The following is a 15,644-nucleotide window of genomic DNA, read 5'->3' on the forward strand; positions in this document are numbered from 1 at the left end:
TCCCCTCCACTCAAACCACCAGGATTTCCCACTCCAGCCGAGATCTCGCCTTCCTAATCCAGGACTGTCACATCTACGATACCTGGTCTTCTATTTTTGAGTTACGTTTCTATTGTGCGTCTGCCCTTGTGAAGGACACAGGGATTTACTAGTCAGTACCAAGAAAAAATATCCATCAAATAAACTATCCTACACCTGTCTACTTTACTACCCAATCAATGAGATCTCTCTCCATCAGTTACACTAATGGAGAATTATATGGCATTAATTAATGTTGTTGGGCTTCAAAACTGTACAAAGCAGGACAACAGCACAGAGATGGAGATGGAGAGGGTTTCATTTTTAAGCACGCACACATAAAAAACAAACCCTGCGTACAAATGGACTGACTGCAAAGGGAAAACCCAAATTACTCTGCATCCTTTTATTGAATAGCTCCTTTTCCAAGAGTACATGGGATCAATAATGAATTAGATTAATAAGACAAGTTTGCCATTTCCTCTGGGATGTGGAGGCAAGTATGTGCACGCACACAAAGGATAGAATTCAAAACCAAATGTAAGGCTATGCACAGTGTGAACTTACAGTACACCACCTATTCGACAATAACTGCCTGTCTGCACAATGAGAGGTAAACGTCTTTGCATTTATTGTGTGGCAGGAATCTACGCACAGGCAGTTACTCAGAGGAACTGACTTGCTATTGTAACTTCAGGTCCAAATTTTAAGTGGCCAGGGGGCTGCATGCCCAGCTGTGTGTCCTCAGGGCCACACACAGATGGCCAGAAAATGGTATTTAGAGGTTTGCTTTTGGGAATTGGCTTATAGGCAATATATATATGCATTAGAACAACAGTCCAGGGTGGCAGCAAGGGTTAATTGATTTCTAAAGACCTGGCCACACAGTCACATCATTCTCACAGAGTGTCTAACACAACAAGGCTAACGGATATACGCATAGCCTGGGAAATAGTGGGCATATACCACACTGTTCCATAACATAACATGGTGACACCAGCTCACAAGGCCCAAGAGAACAGGGGCCTGAGGTTCTGGTTTTGAGGGAACAGACCAAATTAGGAGAAGGCCTGGAAAACCCAAATTAGGATGCATGTATGCAATGGGTTTGTGACAAAAAGGAATATGCTGATAGAACAGAACATGGACAGTATGAGGACCACAGAGAGACCAATCTGCAATAGCCATGGATGAAGAGTCATCAGGAGGGGAAAAGAATACAGAAACAGATTTTAGAGCAACAAAGGGTTCCCCATCCCTGAAAAGGGTCCCCAAGATGGAAACCCAAGGCCACGTGGACAGAAGGGTCCCCAAGAGGGAAACCCAAGGCACCATGGACAGAAGGCATACCACCAGCCCCCGTCTCATCCACCAAACTGGGGAGGGGGAGGGGGAGCGAAAGGGGGAGGGAGGGGCGCCTTAGCCTCTAACCTCCAGGCTGCTGCCATATGACATTCAAGAGAACCTCAGAGTGAAGCTCATGCCCTGGCCAGACGTATCTCGACTCTGATGACAGCTCTAGGATTGGTAGCTATAGAACTGCTTGTCTATAGCAGTCTTTTCTGTTATCACTGTGTACAAGAAATTTGCCTATTATCGAATGGAAAGGCTGTGGTTAGTGTAAGGGTTTAGGTCCACCCACAACAAGGCCTCTGAGTCATAAATCCAGTGGTAATACACACCACACGGCCTACAACTCCAAACCCCTTCCCCCCAGCCCCACACACACTGCAGCACCATGCACCCCACCCAGCTACGCCACACACGCAGGCACCCTGCACCCTACCCTATGTTCCCCAGCCATGTGCTCCCCTGCAGCATCACACCTCAGGCACCCCAGGTGCAGGCTCCCCCAGCACTGTAAGCTGCAACGTGCTGCACCACCCTGTCCTGCCCCCTGGAGAGGGAGCCAGAAGAGGGAGCTGGAGCCCCCAGCTGCTTCTTCAGCTGGGGGCTCTGTGGGGAGCCTGGGTGCTACAATTTAACCCCTTGCTGGCATCATGCAGCCCGCAGGCCACCAGTTGGACTGCCCTGACTTAAGATATTATGAGAGATCAGACCCCAAAATGCAAATTAATTCAAACAATAAATTGCAATGTAATCTGAATAACATCATGTAATTTGAAAGCCCCATTGATTCTCAGGTTACAGCACACTAGAAAGGCTCTTCTTCCACTGTAGCTTTAATATTCTAGGTCCACTCTATTTTGTGGGGGCGTCTATCCTCAAACACCTGTGCCCAGTAGGGTAACTTGACTGAAGTCACGAGTTATTCTGTGGCACTCCACAGCAAGCCAGAGAGATGTAAAATCTACAGAATCGAGTTGTCATCTGTCTTCTCCGCAAACTGCTCCTCCCTAAACCACAAAGCAATCTAGCTTCTCACACTGCTTAAACCTTGCTCTCTTTTAATCTATCATAATTAAATCCAACGTACTATTTGTGGACATGCTGATGGACTTCTTGTGGCACTACACAGCTGTGTGCTCTGCCCTGAGGCACTTATCATCCGGACAGAGAACTACTCAGGCTCAGCGCCACATAAGGGAGCTGGATCTTCCAAGGTGCCATGCACCTTTCAGCTTCCAATGGCTACACGTTCTTCTAATTCAGTTCCTTCTTTGCTCATGCTCTCCTCTTCTCTAGGCACTTTAAGGAACAGCTATATAAAATTCACAGTGCAACTTAAGCCAGTCACTGGGCTTTGTTTCCCTTTTCCTATTCTTCCTCTCTCTTCAAAACGCCTTTTTGCTTCAATACCTTCAAGGCGGGAAGCCTGTTACCATCCATCACCCTAAAATTTGACGTCACATTTGTTTTTTCTCAGTATAATTCTAATCCGTGACACTTTCCAAGCTCTTATCAGAGCTCAAGGTCAAATATAATTGAGCTGCCGATGTACGTGCAAGTTTAATGGAATCTTTCACAATTGGCTTCATAGAAAATAAAGCTCCAGAAAATAGAATTAATATTTCTTTTTTTTCCTGCGCAAGCATTTCTTGATGAGATCCATGGTACTTCTACCTCAAATTCCCAAAAACTGCCATCCACATCTGGGGCAGAGTGGGAGCTAGAAAGGGAGGAACAAAAGGAGGGGAAAAAATGAGATGGAAAAGGGAACTGTTATACTTCAAATACTGAAATTCCATTTAAAGATTCCCCTGCACTCTGGTTTCAGCAAGCAGGGTGGGACAGTATAGAAAGTGGAACATCTTCAGCTTTTTTCGCTCTGAGCAATGCACCTTTTTCCCCTAAGACAGCACTATACTACAACTCAATCCCATCTCATTACTGCATATTCAGAATACTTATCCCCAAAAACACCATAATACTGTCTCAGTAACTCCATATATTAAAGCCCTCAGAGTCAAAATAACACGCCAGGGGAATCTAGTGAAAACCCTTATCAGTCAGTTATTTTAAGTCGAGTTTGATTCAAGAAGGGAAAATGCTTTTTGGACTTCTGATTTTATTTTTTTTAAACTCAATAATATGAAAAACAACTCTGAAAAATGTACATACAGTAGGATTATACCCTAAGTGCTAAACATGATCACTCTTACCCTAGGCTAAAACAAGTCTCTGTTCCAGACAGCCGCTGTGACCTTTGAGCCAAAATTTGCCATGCAGCCTACTTTTCACTCGGACAAAATTTTCAAGCCAAGGTTTCTTCCACGTAGGACACCTGCTGAGCTGCATTTCACCAGCAGCAGTGAAATCCAGAGGATTTCCAGACTGAGCTGGAGGGTGGCTACCGCTGTGGCCTCTGTTCCGGCTCTCCTCTATGTTGCTCTCCCCATCCACACAGAGCAAATGAAGCAAAGGAGGCTGAGAAGCACATTCTGCAGCTTCTTGAAATGGCACTATCTCCATCTTGATGGCCAGTTAACAGTGCTAGGGTGAGTAAGAAGCAAGACATACCACCAGGACCAATCACCCTCCCATCTACTTCATGTCAGGAACTTTGTCTGCTCCCTACCCCACTTCAGCACCTCAGCCCTGACTTCTTCATCACTGCCCTGCTCCAGTCTCCTTATAAGCTGCATACCTGGACTCTCCCCACAAGCACACATTACAGGCAGCAGGAGATAACAGTCAGACCTTGTTGCATGAAATGAGCTCGGTCAGAATTAGACCCCAAAAACACATCTCTCAGAACACAAGAGGATTTAAATCGGCAACGTTGTGATAAAGGAGAAATGGAGCCTACTGAATCTAACCAGTTAGTCTTACTATTCTATAACCCCAACTAACATGACAGAATCGCTCCTTTCTGCCAATTAAAATTTATGCCCATCTTGTTTCTAATCTATCGGGTTTTCTCTGTGTTCAGCCAAGATAAACAAATGGGTTCCCAAAACGACATCCAAGACAAAGACTTGCCTTGCACATTTTATGGATGTTTCATTTCCCTCCTGACACTCACACAACCCCCAGTGCCAATAAGAAAGAACATTGCTGGCTGGCTTCTCTTATGCATTAAAATTGACCTTGGCTAAATAACTAAGTTTCCTATTTTTGGAGGAGATGGGAGAAAGGGGCTTTGCTAACAAGTAACCCACATAGGAAGAAAAACCAGTAAGGATTCAGAGTACACGGCCAGTGGCCTGGTTTCCAGAGGTGCTGAGAGCTACCAATTTACAGTGACAACAGCTGGAGTTATATGGGCAAAATCCTTCAAGATGCAAAAACTGAGTCCCTAAACTAGTTGGTTGGAGAATTCAGGCACGAGCTTGCAAATGCCAATCCACTGAGGCTACATAGCGCTCACTCTGCTCCGGTTAAATGGGGATTACTTTCCGTTCTTTCCTGTCCTTCGCATTTTGTGCTCTAAAAGGCCACTCAGCCTGGCTCAAGCATCACGGGAACTGCTGACAACCAAGTAAGGACTACACCACATTGCTGCTTGGTGTTTGAGAGGGAGTCCCATTCAGCTCCCAGACAACAGCAGCCAGTAACTCAGTGGCTCGTGGTGTAATCAAGACAGACCCAGGATAGTAAAGAGTAAATAATGTTCCAGAAAAATTTCCCAGTGATGTGTGTACAACTCCCTCATTTCTTTTCTAGTGCTCTGCAGGCTACAGAGATTTTGATTCATATTGCATTGATGTCCGCTTGGATACTCCTAAGAGTTCCATTAAGAAGAAGGCTAGCCCACACTTACCTCTGAATTGCTTGATCAAGCTCTGATGATTTTCAATAGCTTCCTGCAAGATCATTTCAGGTTGGTCCAATTTCCACCGCCATTCTGTACCCACAGGATTTGTATGGTGCCTGAAGGAAGAGATACTGGATTGATTTGTTGCAAATTGGTAACATATCAAAGAGACAAGGATATCTTTGGAAGATATATTTTATTGGAGACCAACTGCAGTGCTGGGATAGAGCTAGACAAGCTTTCAGAGGCAAGACATTCTTCTTCAGGTCTGAGGAGAAAAGCAAGCACACGTCCATAGTAAAAGGGAATTCATAGAGCTGTGAAACATGAGGGGGAGAAAAATTCCCACGGATAGCAGACAAACGGTTACTAGAGAAAAAGAAAGGGATTACTGGGAGATCAATGCCTATCCAAAATGCGGATAGTCTTTATCACCTTTCTGATATGTGAGAAGAATTCAGGAATCACGTAGATTATAATGTGCTACAAAATCAGTATCAAATGTTAAGTCCCTGGTTCCTAGTGTTCAGCTAGCTTATGATTTTTTGTTCCCAAGCTTGCCTTTTAAAACATATCAAAAGCAGTTTCTCTACCACTCAGATAGCTGTAGCATCATTTAAAAGGCAAGATAATATAATGATACCCAGCCACACACCTGCAAAATCCTACCACCAGCGTTAACCTACACTAAATACACCCCTGCACTGGCCCTCAAATTTTCTTGTACCCAGACAGAGACCTGAGCCTTGAGGGTCACTCTGAAGCCTAACTTCATCATGTGGATTAACAGCAGGCGTTTGTTGATCAACCAGGATGACACTGCTGCCAGCCAGACCTCCCCAACAGAGAATGATCTAGCAGTCACAACAGCAGGATACATTCAAACAGGCAGGAACCAAGTCTTTTAGCTGGACAGTGAGATACAGGTGCTGTCCTCAATGGCTAATGAAAGGATTAGTATTATAACACAACAGCTGTACAGTCTTACCCTTCAAGTGATGTCCCAGAGTCAAATGAATATCAGCCAGCTTAAAATATAAAAAGGAACTGGGTAGCTTACAATATGCCAGAGATGCATCTGTAATAGGTCCAGTTAATTTGCAAAATGTACTCAGCTGGAGGTTTTGTTTTGCATCTGTGATTTATTAGCTACAGAATTATTGAAACTGGACATTTAAAAGAAAAATGCACTAAAATACACTGCAGAAATAAAAACAACTGATCTCCTACATGCAAGACAACTGGAACAGGCCCACAGTGTTCAGCCTCCCTACCCAACTGACGGCACTTTTACTAATCTCATTTCTCCTAGCTAGTTTAGTCCCCACAGACTCTTTTTCTACAGGCCATCCGCTCTGGTGAGAACTTCTGCATTTCTCTGCAGTTCTCCTTCAGTTTGGAAGAAGTTTTATAAATCCACCTAGAGTTAACAGAGCTAAATACTCTGAACTGCCAAACCAAAAACCTAGAATTACTCCATTTTTGCTTAATTTGCATGTCGCCAACGGCAATGCAGAAAGGGGCTCCAGCCTACAGACCTGATTCTCTTCTTGCTTTCACCTGTGGGAATCAGAGGTAAATCCTAAATCAATAAAGTTAAATTGGGCAAAAAACAAAAAACAAACTCGGACCCTAAAACTTCACCTTTCAAAAATAATAAACGATTTCTATGCTTCTCATTCTCATCTTTCTTTCCTTTTCGGAAGCCCCAGTATTAGAATTTTTCCAGTAATTCTCTTCTTTTCCTCTAGCCCCCCCCCAAGCGTGCTCATATTTGGAACTGAAAATCTCAAGACTGCTGGTTCATTCTCAAACTGCTCCTGTATTTTCTTGTTTGAGAGCCAGCACTATCAATTTCAGCCCAGCTTTGAGAATAGTTTATTAAAGCATCAGAGAAGGAACAAAATATTCTGCTAGAAACAATATTCTGCAGGAGTTGGATAGGCAAAGAATACAGAATGAGGCCTACTAGCTAAAAACCTTGCATGGCTCAAGTAATTCAGTTCAGGTAATAAACCAATCCAAACAACTTACTACCCTTGCTGGGTCAGGGTATTGAAAGTACCTTTCCTCCCATGCTTTACCTGCGGCAAGTTTTGAAGATGTTTTTGATGTTTTAAGGGTGCCTGCAAGAGTCTGCTCCCAAAGTTTTTAAGCACAGGTTAAAGAAACACTTTTCTAAGATGGCTTAGACAGATGATCCTACATTGAGCAGGGGGCTGGGATTGATGATTTGCTGAGGTCCCTGCCAGTCTCACTTCTCTATGATTCTTAGAAACAGATATTTGAGAAGTGGTTTGACAAGTGTTTTCTGACCAGCTGACCTCAGTCTTCAATACAGATCCTCAGCTGCCCCAAAAGACTTGCCTGTGAAGCGAGACGATACCTTTGCAAATGAACACTTGTCATTTTCAGGCGTTCAGTTACACATAGTAGTTAAAGTAGGGCAGGAAAGCGCAATCCAGAATTAAAGAGCTAGTGTGTGCCCAATGAACTCAACCAGAAAGCTCCCATTACTTTCAGTGGGCTGTAAAGGGCGGTGGCGGGGAGGAAGGGGAGAGAAGCGAACCCTTTAACTTTGCCTTTTGGAAGATTCAAGATTCTTAAGTTGCCCTTCAAACCAAATGTTCCTTCTCCAGGTCATGAACATATTCTCTTACTGACACTTTTCCTTCTTGCAACAAAGATGGGTCTTAACGTGAAGCAGTTCTTTTTTTGGACTTTCTACAATTTGTTTTTTGATGCTGCCAACATGGAATTTTTTTGTGAAAGCTAACTATAGAAAAGGTAATTATTCAAAAAATTCTTACATGTTTAAATTACAAAGCTTATGCCATGCATATTTAATAGGGTGACTTGGCAGAAAAATCAATAGGCTCTTGATGGACTCTGGACAGCCCTTAATTGCAAGCATCGTATAGACCTTGATTTTAACACATAAGGGTTTAATAAAATACACTGGGTCATGTCTACATGTGGCTTATTTGGCATCTGCAGTCCTCTTCAATGTGGAAACCAAGCATATTTCATGACTTTGTAGATCGTGCTTTCCAATCGCTGGCAGAGCCAGTATTTCATTCGTAACCCTTCATTCACTAGCAGACCCTAAGGCCTCCCAGAATACCTGCCTAAGTAACTGCTGAAATCTTGACCAAGCGGGTAATTGTGGGCGACTTCCTTGCCCTTTCAGCGATAATGCATCATGCTAAAAATTACCTGTTGTATTAGACAACTTTCAGATTCAAACCATGCCCATTAAAAGAGGCTGCTCTGCTATTCTGATTACAAGTCATGATTGCTTTAGCACAATGCTATGAGAAACTGATGAAAGACAGAAGCTAAACTCCATTGGGAGTTCTCAGATGACCCTTGGCAAATCAATATGGCCTACAAATGAACCTTATTTGTATTCTTGTCAGTCCTTTGATCTATCTGTATCACTTACCAACGCTACCAATGACCCTGACAATTAATCACAACTTTCTCAGGAAGGGGTGCAACTGCATATACAACTCCCAGATCATTACAAGTTATTTTAATGAAGTAGCTGCTAGTTTACTACCTGGAGCAAATTCCATAAGCACTATTAACTCTGATAATGGAAAAAGGTCAGTGAAATTACAGCAAAACCTTTACAGACCAAGGAGCCTTTTTCCTGTTCTAAAAAAAGAAGCATCTCAATAATAAAGATGATAATGCAAGAGAACTGGAAATGTGAGTCTTTGCCTGTCTAGGAAAAGCTCAGGTTGGGAAAAAAAGCCAGAGGAAAGAAAACATTAAATTTCCATGGACAGCCTGGAGAAGAAAGTTGCTGGGGACAGAGAGTCAAGATGTTTGGAAATAATTGTGGTTCTTCAACTGACTCGCAATACAACTTGCAGTTATCCTTCCTGCCTGCCTAGTATTTGTCAAGTCCTTTCGGAATAAATATTACTAATACAAAGGAATATTTTACTTTTCTGATAAGAAGAGCTCATCTAGGGGGAAAAAAAGAAAAAAAGGAGTGTTGTTAATTATAAAAACCTATTAAGGTTCCTCTAGGAAAGTGCACAGTGATATCAGTGTTTCTACAGAGGCTTTCTCCTGTTAGATACTAGATATAATTATTACTTGTGAGTGGTGGCTTAAGTTTAGAGCTGGGTGAAAGTATTTTCATAAATGGGCAATTCAACAAAAATGTTTTAGATTATCAAATTGAGTAAATTTGACAAATAGTTCTGCTGAAAAATACAGGAATCATTTCAAAAGTCTTGAAACATCTTAAGAAAATCACAATGAAACATTTCATTTCTGAAATGCTAGAAGTTGGCCATTTTTTAAAAATAAAAAACTTTGACCTCGTTTCAAAATAGCATCCTTTTTGTTAAAAGTTCAAAGAAATACAGTCTCTTGCAGGATTAAGAAACCCCAAAATGAAAGACTTCAAATAAAACAATTCAGGTTGGCCCACAATAAATGGAATGGTTTCTCATTTCATCCAAAAAAACCTCCCTAAAACCACACACCTATAGGTTTGTTTCTGTCAGACCTTAAGTTTCTCCTTCCTTCACATACAAATTCCAACCCTTCGTTTCAAAAAGTCCATCATTTGTCCAGCCCTAGCTAGGCTAGCACAGTGCAACAGAATTGATAATGATCATCTTCTATCAGCAGCAGTATTTTTAAGCCATAAAGATACCTTTCTATTGGGTGAGTGTTGCTTGTGGTATTTTGCAGGCTGAAACGTGGAGGAAGGGAAAGAGATGGGCGCAAGAGTGACAGTTACTTAGAGGCTACTTTTCAACAAAACAATTCTGAAATGTGTACTCCCAAGTATGAGACCAAATCCCCAGAGCTGACGGGAGAAAAGAGCTGCAGGTACCTAGTGCCTCTCAGAGTTCTGCCTGGTGATCACATATGCAATATTGCTTTCCTAAGAAGATACAGATAACAACCAATGTCATCTCTTAGAGCCGTTCCTTAATTACCAGGAATGACAGGATGTAGAAACTTCTTCCAAATCAGTTCATAAGAATACTTCTAGCATTCTGCCAAAAAAAGATGTGTGAAACTAGATGCCAGTTCACCAACCACATACTATATTTAATGGAGAAAAGGGAGCATTTGCGGTTTATTACAGTCAGTGTTGATGCCATAGCACTCCATTACAAAAATCAGAGTGAACATAGAATTCCAGCAACATAAAAGTATGAGACATTAAATAACTCTGTTTCAGGAGATGAAAAGTATGGGTTTCAATGCCAGGAAGCTATTAGAACTGGAAAAAGAATGGGGACATGGTTAATACCTAGCTCCTCAAACCCGTTTTTCTTCTATGGATCCCCAAGTGATTTACACACCAGAAATGCATCATTATTCAGACTTTATAAACAGGGAAAACTGAAACAAAGAAGTGAGTGACTTAAGGTCAACCAATAAACTCACTGGTAGTGACCAAACTAGCACCTAGATCTCCTAGGTCATACTCTAGTACAGGGATCAGCAACATTTTTGGGCAGAGTGCCAAAAACACGCACAACCTTGATGTGTAAAATGTTGGCATGCCAGGGACAGATGGCAGGGGCCTCACGAGAAGCCCGATTCTTACTGTGGCAGTGCAGGCCTGGCCCCTTTGACAAGGTTGCAAGTGCCAAGCAAAATGCAGTTATGTGCCACGCTGCGGCATGCTGGCAGAGGGGTTGTCTACCCTGCTCTAGTACCTTCTACACTGGACCATACATATCAGTGGCCCAGTGTGTCTTCAGTATCCTCATCACTACCTAACGCTACCCCCAGAAGAGCACTTTGGAAAGCCTCATGTAGAAGATTCTACTTACATGCAAAGCGTTACTGTACTGACTCCTCCCTCATCCTATACTTCCTCAGTTTGGCAAGACAGGATCTAACTAGACACTTATACCATGCTTGGAGCACCTCAAATAGATTGCTACATCACTAAGAGAAGCAGCAACAGAGTCCAAGGAGCCTAGAGGACTCTGAAAGGTGTCACACATTCACCCAACCTGCTCCGCATTCAGACACCTCTTTGTTAGTGCATTGTTTCCCGATTTATTGCTGGTATCAGCCCCTACACAGGGATTTTGAAACTCATCTATCTCATTCACAGGAGCATTCCCCCTAGTGTCAAATAAGAGGAAGCACTGCAGCATTGGGCCCTGTTAACAGGTTGAAACGGGTGGGACAAATTCACCAGTTATGCAAGGTAAAATAAGTCACTGAGCAACAGTTTAGTCCCGTGGTTTTACTAATACCAAAAGGCTGAACACAAGAGCAAACCAATCCAGATAACGTTATTTTCCAGCTCCCCTGTTTTTGTCAACAGAACTATATCTTAGGAGATGACGACGTTTGGCTTATTAAGCAGAGATGGATACTGAGACCAGAAAGGGCTCCTCTTCCTTACTGGCCTCAGTTCTAAATATGTTCAGTGACTATACTCCACTGCTGCCCACTCTGGTGATTTAATCATTGATGTTTCCCTGAAAATCCTCTGCTTCTGGAGTCATTATTAAATGAGGATCTACTGTTTTAGCTTTGTTATACAAAGTTAAGAGTCAAGATATGAAGGGGGGGGAAGGAGGGCAGGGGGACGGTGGAGGTTGTTGCCATTGTTTATGCTGTTTCTCTAAATCTCAGGACTCCTACGGGCATGAATTTTGAACGCTGGCTTTGGCAATCCACACTGAGATTTTATACACTGTTGTTACCGAGAAATGTGAGGTATCAAAAGCTCAGCTCACTGTATAGTGAAGGCACCATGGCCTTCAAATATTGTTGTAAACAACATAAAGCTAAAAGAAGAAATATGAGCCAATTTCTTTATGGGCTATTTTACTCTGTCTGCTTGCCTCCTACTCAGATACAAAATAATAAAACATATTAAATGAAATCTTATTCAACTGCTCCATTTCTCCACAATAATTGATTAGGTTTTAGATGCTCAGCCAGAGGATGTAATCAAATCAGCTTTGTCTAGCTATCAGGCCATAATAGAGAGAGTATCGGAAAATTCAGTCCACGTTTCTAATTGACCAAGAGATGATGTGGTCACACACTTTTCTGTTTAGACAACAAGTTGAAGAGATGCAACAAATACAATGAGAGTGCATGAAAGAAACTGAATGCTGACATGCTTTTTTTGTCAAATGAATTACTAGTTAGGTGTGCTCATGTATATTATAGCAATTGAGGTATTTCCTCCTCCCATTGCAAGATACTTGCCGTCTTAAATGTGAAATGAGAACACCCTTAAACACAAAGACTACCTCTTGCCTGTTCTGAAGAAGCTACTGTATTAGCAGATAGCAGCAATGCGTTAAAGAAAGTGCAGGATGAGTTATCTTACCAATCACTGTGCAGGACAGGACAGTAAAGAGTAAACAGTAAAGAGACAGAAAAGGCCACTGGTGTTTTCCAGCAGTGGTAAAGAGTGGTATTAGACCAACAAAAGGCGTGAAGAGAAAGCATTTGGTGAAGGGAATCCAGCCATACCGTTAAAATTAAGGTCTACCCTGCAAAGAGAGTTCTTGCAAAGGACAGGACAGCAGTCCCACCTAGACACACTGCCTTCATCCCAATCAACCCCAGCCATAAGCAGCCAATGCCCCCCCATCACATCTGCTCCTGAGCCAAATTAAAGCCATCTCTTGCCCAGAGTGATGGAAAGGAAAAACAAAGGGCTCCTTGACCTTTTCTCTTCCTGTCCTGGGACAGCCAGAACATGGCTCCAAGGTTGTTAGAGATGCTGGAGGAATCCATACGTGCCTTTGAGTCAAAATCCTAATGGAAGAGATCAAGCAGTACAAAATTCATCACCGCCTTATCTGTAACAGCATGCAGAGCTGACTGGCAGGGCCAGCTAGAAGCAAAATCTATATTTTAAAAAATAAATAAATACTAGCTTTGGAGCAAAATCATTGACTCGTGTATCTCCAACAGCACAGATGGGAACTAGCAATTATAAAAAGGTAATGTATTAATACTACTCCAGCAGGAGGGTCTGTTGATAATTCTACATTTAGAATCATCTGTCAATAAGTTCATTTAACTTAATGAGCTCGCCATGGCTGATTGTTTTAAACAGCATTACCCAGAAGTTGGGCTGAATGTGGTGTTTATAAATTGTGTTGGCTTGCCACAGGTATACAGAGAAGGCAGCTATTATGTAAGATTCCCCTGTCCCTGTCTCCACCCCAAATATACATGTTGCTCTGCCAACACACTACACTACAAGCCAGCTATTCCACCCCCCGCCTGCAGACAACTCATTAGCTGCTTAGAGCAGAGTTTCCTAATAAAGACTAAAATAGGACTCTAGTTCTTTTCCTTACAAACTTGGGATTTTAAACAGGCTTGGAAGGTGGGAGGACTACTGTAGCAATGCTGCGTCACCTCTAGTGTAGTCAAGGAAAGAAGTGTGTGTCTGTCTGCCAAGTCCAAGCCAAAGGCAAGGAAACCCATGTGTGATAGAACAAGATTCCAGCAGTTCTCCAAGCATCAGAGATCCAGAGACAGCACGCAGCCCACATAAATGGTGCTTCAGGATTCATTCTAACCTAAGCAAGTTCTGTCTTCTATTCCTTATAAGAACAATGTATTTTCTGTGCTTTTTCCGAGAACTCCAAGCCTCTAGTATTTGAAGGCTTCGCAATATTGAACCAGTATCATTATTCCCATTTTACAGGTGTGGGACAGAGGCCCAGGAGAACAAGTACTTTGCCCCCAGTAACATAGGCAGTATAATGGAACCTGGGTCTCACCCTGATCCTCAAACCTGGGGCCTCAGCTTGCCACTCCTCCTGGTCTGCCACCTCCTCAGCTGAGCACTGGGGTGGACACAGGTGAGCAAAACCCATTATCTGGGCCTAGTGATCTATCTACTCTTTGCAACTGGAGTGGCCAGCCAGGGCCAGCCGATCCTTTACCCCCTCTATAAAAACCCTTGACCTGGAAGAGGAAGTGTCCGAGCAACAAGACTGAATCTTGTACCAAGATTGCCTTGCCCTTGGCTTGTGCCCCTACCAACTCTCTGATGGATTCTTTGCCTACCTTGCTCACAGACCTGGAGTTTGGCCTGACCCTTCAGCTCCCTAACCCAACTCCGGTTTGATCTCTCAGATACGTAAGCCAGGTGGGTCTCCTGACCCTGTGCTCTGCCCTCTTTTTAATTCGTGGATCTCCTGGATTTCAGCTTCACTACCCTTGGACTCTGCAGACTCCCCTTAGATCTTGGTTGCTTCTTCAGACCTTGAGCAACCACCAGATCTGGCCACCCATGACAAAGCATGAGCTTGGCTAGTGCTCGAAATTATCCTGTAAGCTGTAGCCAGATATCCTCATAAAACTGATGAGGAGGACCCCCCCAAGTTCTTGGAATTTACTACAGATCCCAGAGGAAACCAAGAACATCCATCCATAATGAACAGTCCAATGAGACCAATTTCATGCCCACAAGGTAAATATATGAGAACGTTTCTCTGCATCCTTTAGAAAAAGTGATTAGTTTGTGCTGCCTTCATCACTATTAGTTAAATCAATTTCTCAGTATTAGTTATGGTTAGAGCTCCTCCATTTCCAGGATTTTTAGAGTAAAAAATAATATCCACAGATGTGTGTGTCAGTCATACGGTGGGTGTCAACCCGGGCAATTTATCTCAATGGCTGTATCTTCCAACTGACACATGCTTAGCATCTCGGATACAGTCTCAATCAAAAGACAGGTTCCTGCCAATAAGATATACTAAAGCCAGGCTATTATAGAGGGGAAAAAAATACTTATTACATCTTCTGCAGTAAAACATAAGGTACCAAAGAGCTCCACTTTGGTTGTTTCACTGCTTTCTATTTGGCATTTATGATATGCCCCCTGTTAAGACTGGATGCACAGTTATGCACTGGGCAATTTTCCTCTTATTGGTGCTGTTACTGCTACAGAATTAACTCCACTGTTACAAACTCAAGTCCAGAAATGAGAATAATGTTCTGTTTCCAGCTACTGGACTATTATTTATACACTATGGAAAAGACTGGATAAAAACACTTGCTAGATATGCTGTTCAGTCTCTTTTCAAGCCATGAAGTGATAAAAGCCTATCGGACTGCAGTACTAATTAACTTTTTAAATTAAAGCTCCCTGACATGGTTTTAAACATGGTTAATACATAAGGATTATACCAAGCACTTACATAATGGGGATGTATACTTTTTGGAGTACATCAATAGCATAGCATTATATTGATGCTGTTGTTAAGTATTTGCATTATTCAAAGTTGTAGACTATCAAAATCAGCAAGCAACTGACACATATCAGTATGCAACTTTCTCACGAGCTGATCCTAATTATTCAGACCTCTGAACTGAAAATGAGTGGCGACTAAGTGTTCTTGGATAGAAAGGACAGCCAAGTCAAGTATAGCTGGAATGATACTAAATTAGTTCATCAGCTGCAGAAAGAATGACTGAGAAGCTT

At 42.5% G+C, this 15,644-nt stretch overlaps 1 protein-coding gene across 2 annotated transcripts in view; it reads right to left on the minus strand.

The window, feature by feature from the left end:
- The window catches only part of LOC149854125 (S-adenosyl-L-methionine-dependent tRNA 4-demethylwyosine synthase TYW1-like), a 133,324-nt gene that overhangs the window by 71,148 nt on the left and 46,532 nt on the right, over positions 1–15,644 (minus strand). For both annotated transcript variants that reach the window (XM_090025008.1, XM_090025007.1), the window contains exon 11: positions 5,183–5,292. In XM_090025008.1, coding sequence (XP_089881134.1) covers positions 5,183–5,292 — 110 coding nt within the window. The remainder of the gene's footprint in view (positions 1–5,182; positions 5,293–15,644) is intronic.

The sequence above is a fragment of the Crocodylus siamensis genome, chromosome 13 (assembly GCF_052110815.1).
Source record: "Crocodylus siamensis isolate JL-2025a chromosome 13, ASM5211081v1, whole genome shotgun sequence".
In the NCBI taxonomy this organism is placed as follows: Eukaryota; Metazoa; Chordata; order Crocodylia; family Crocodylidae; genus Crocodylus; species Crocodylus siamensis.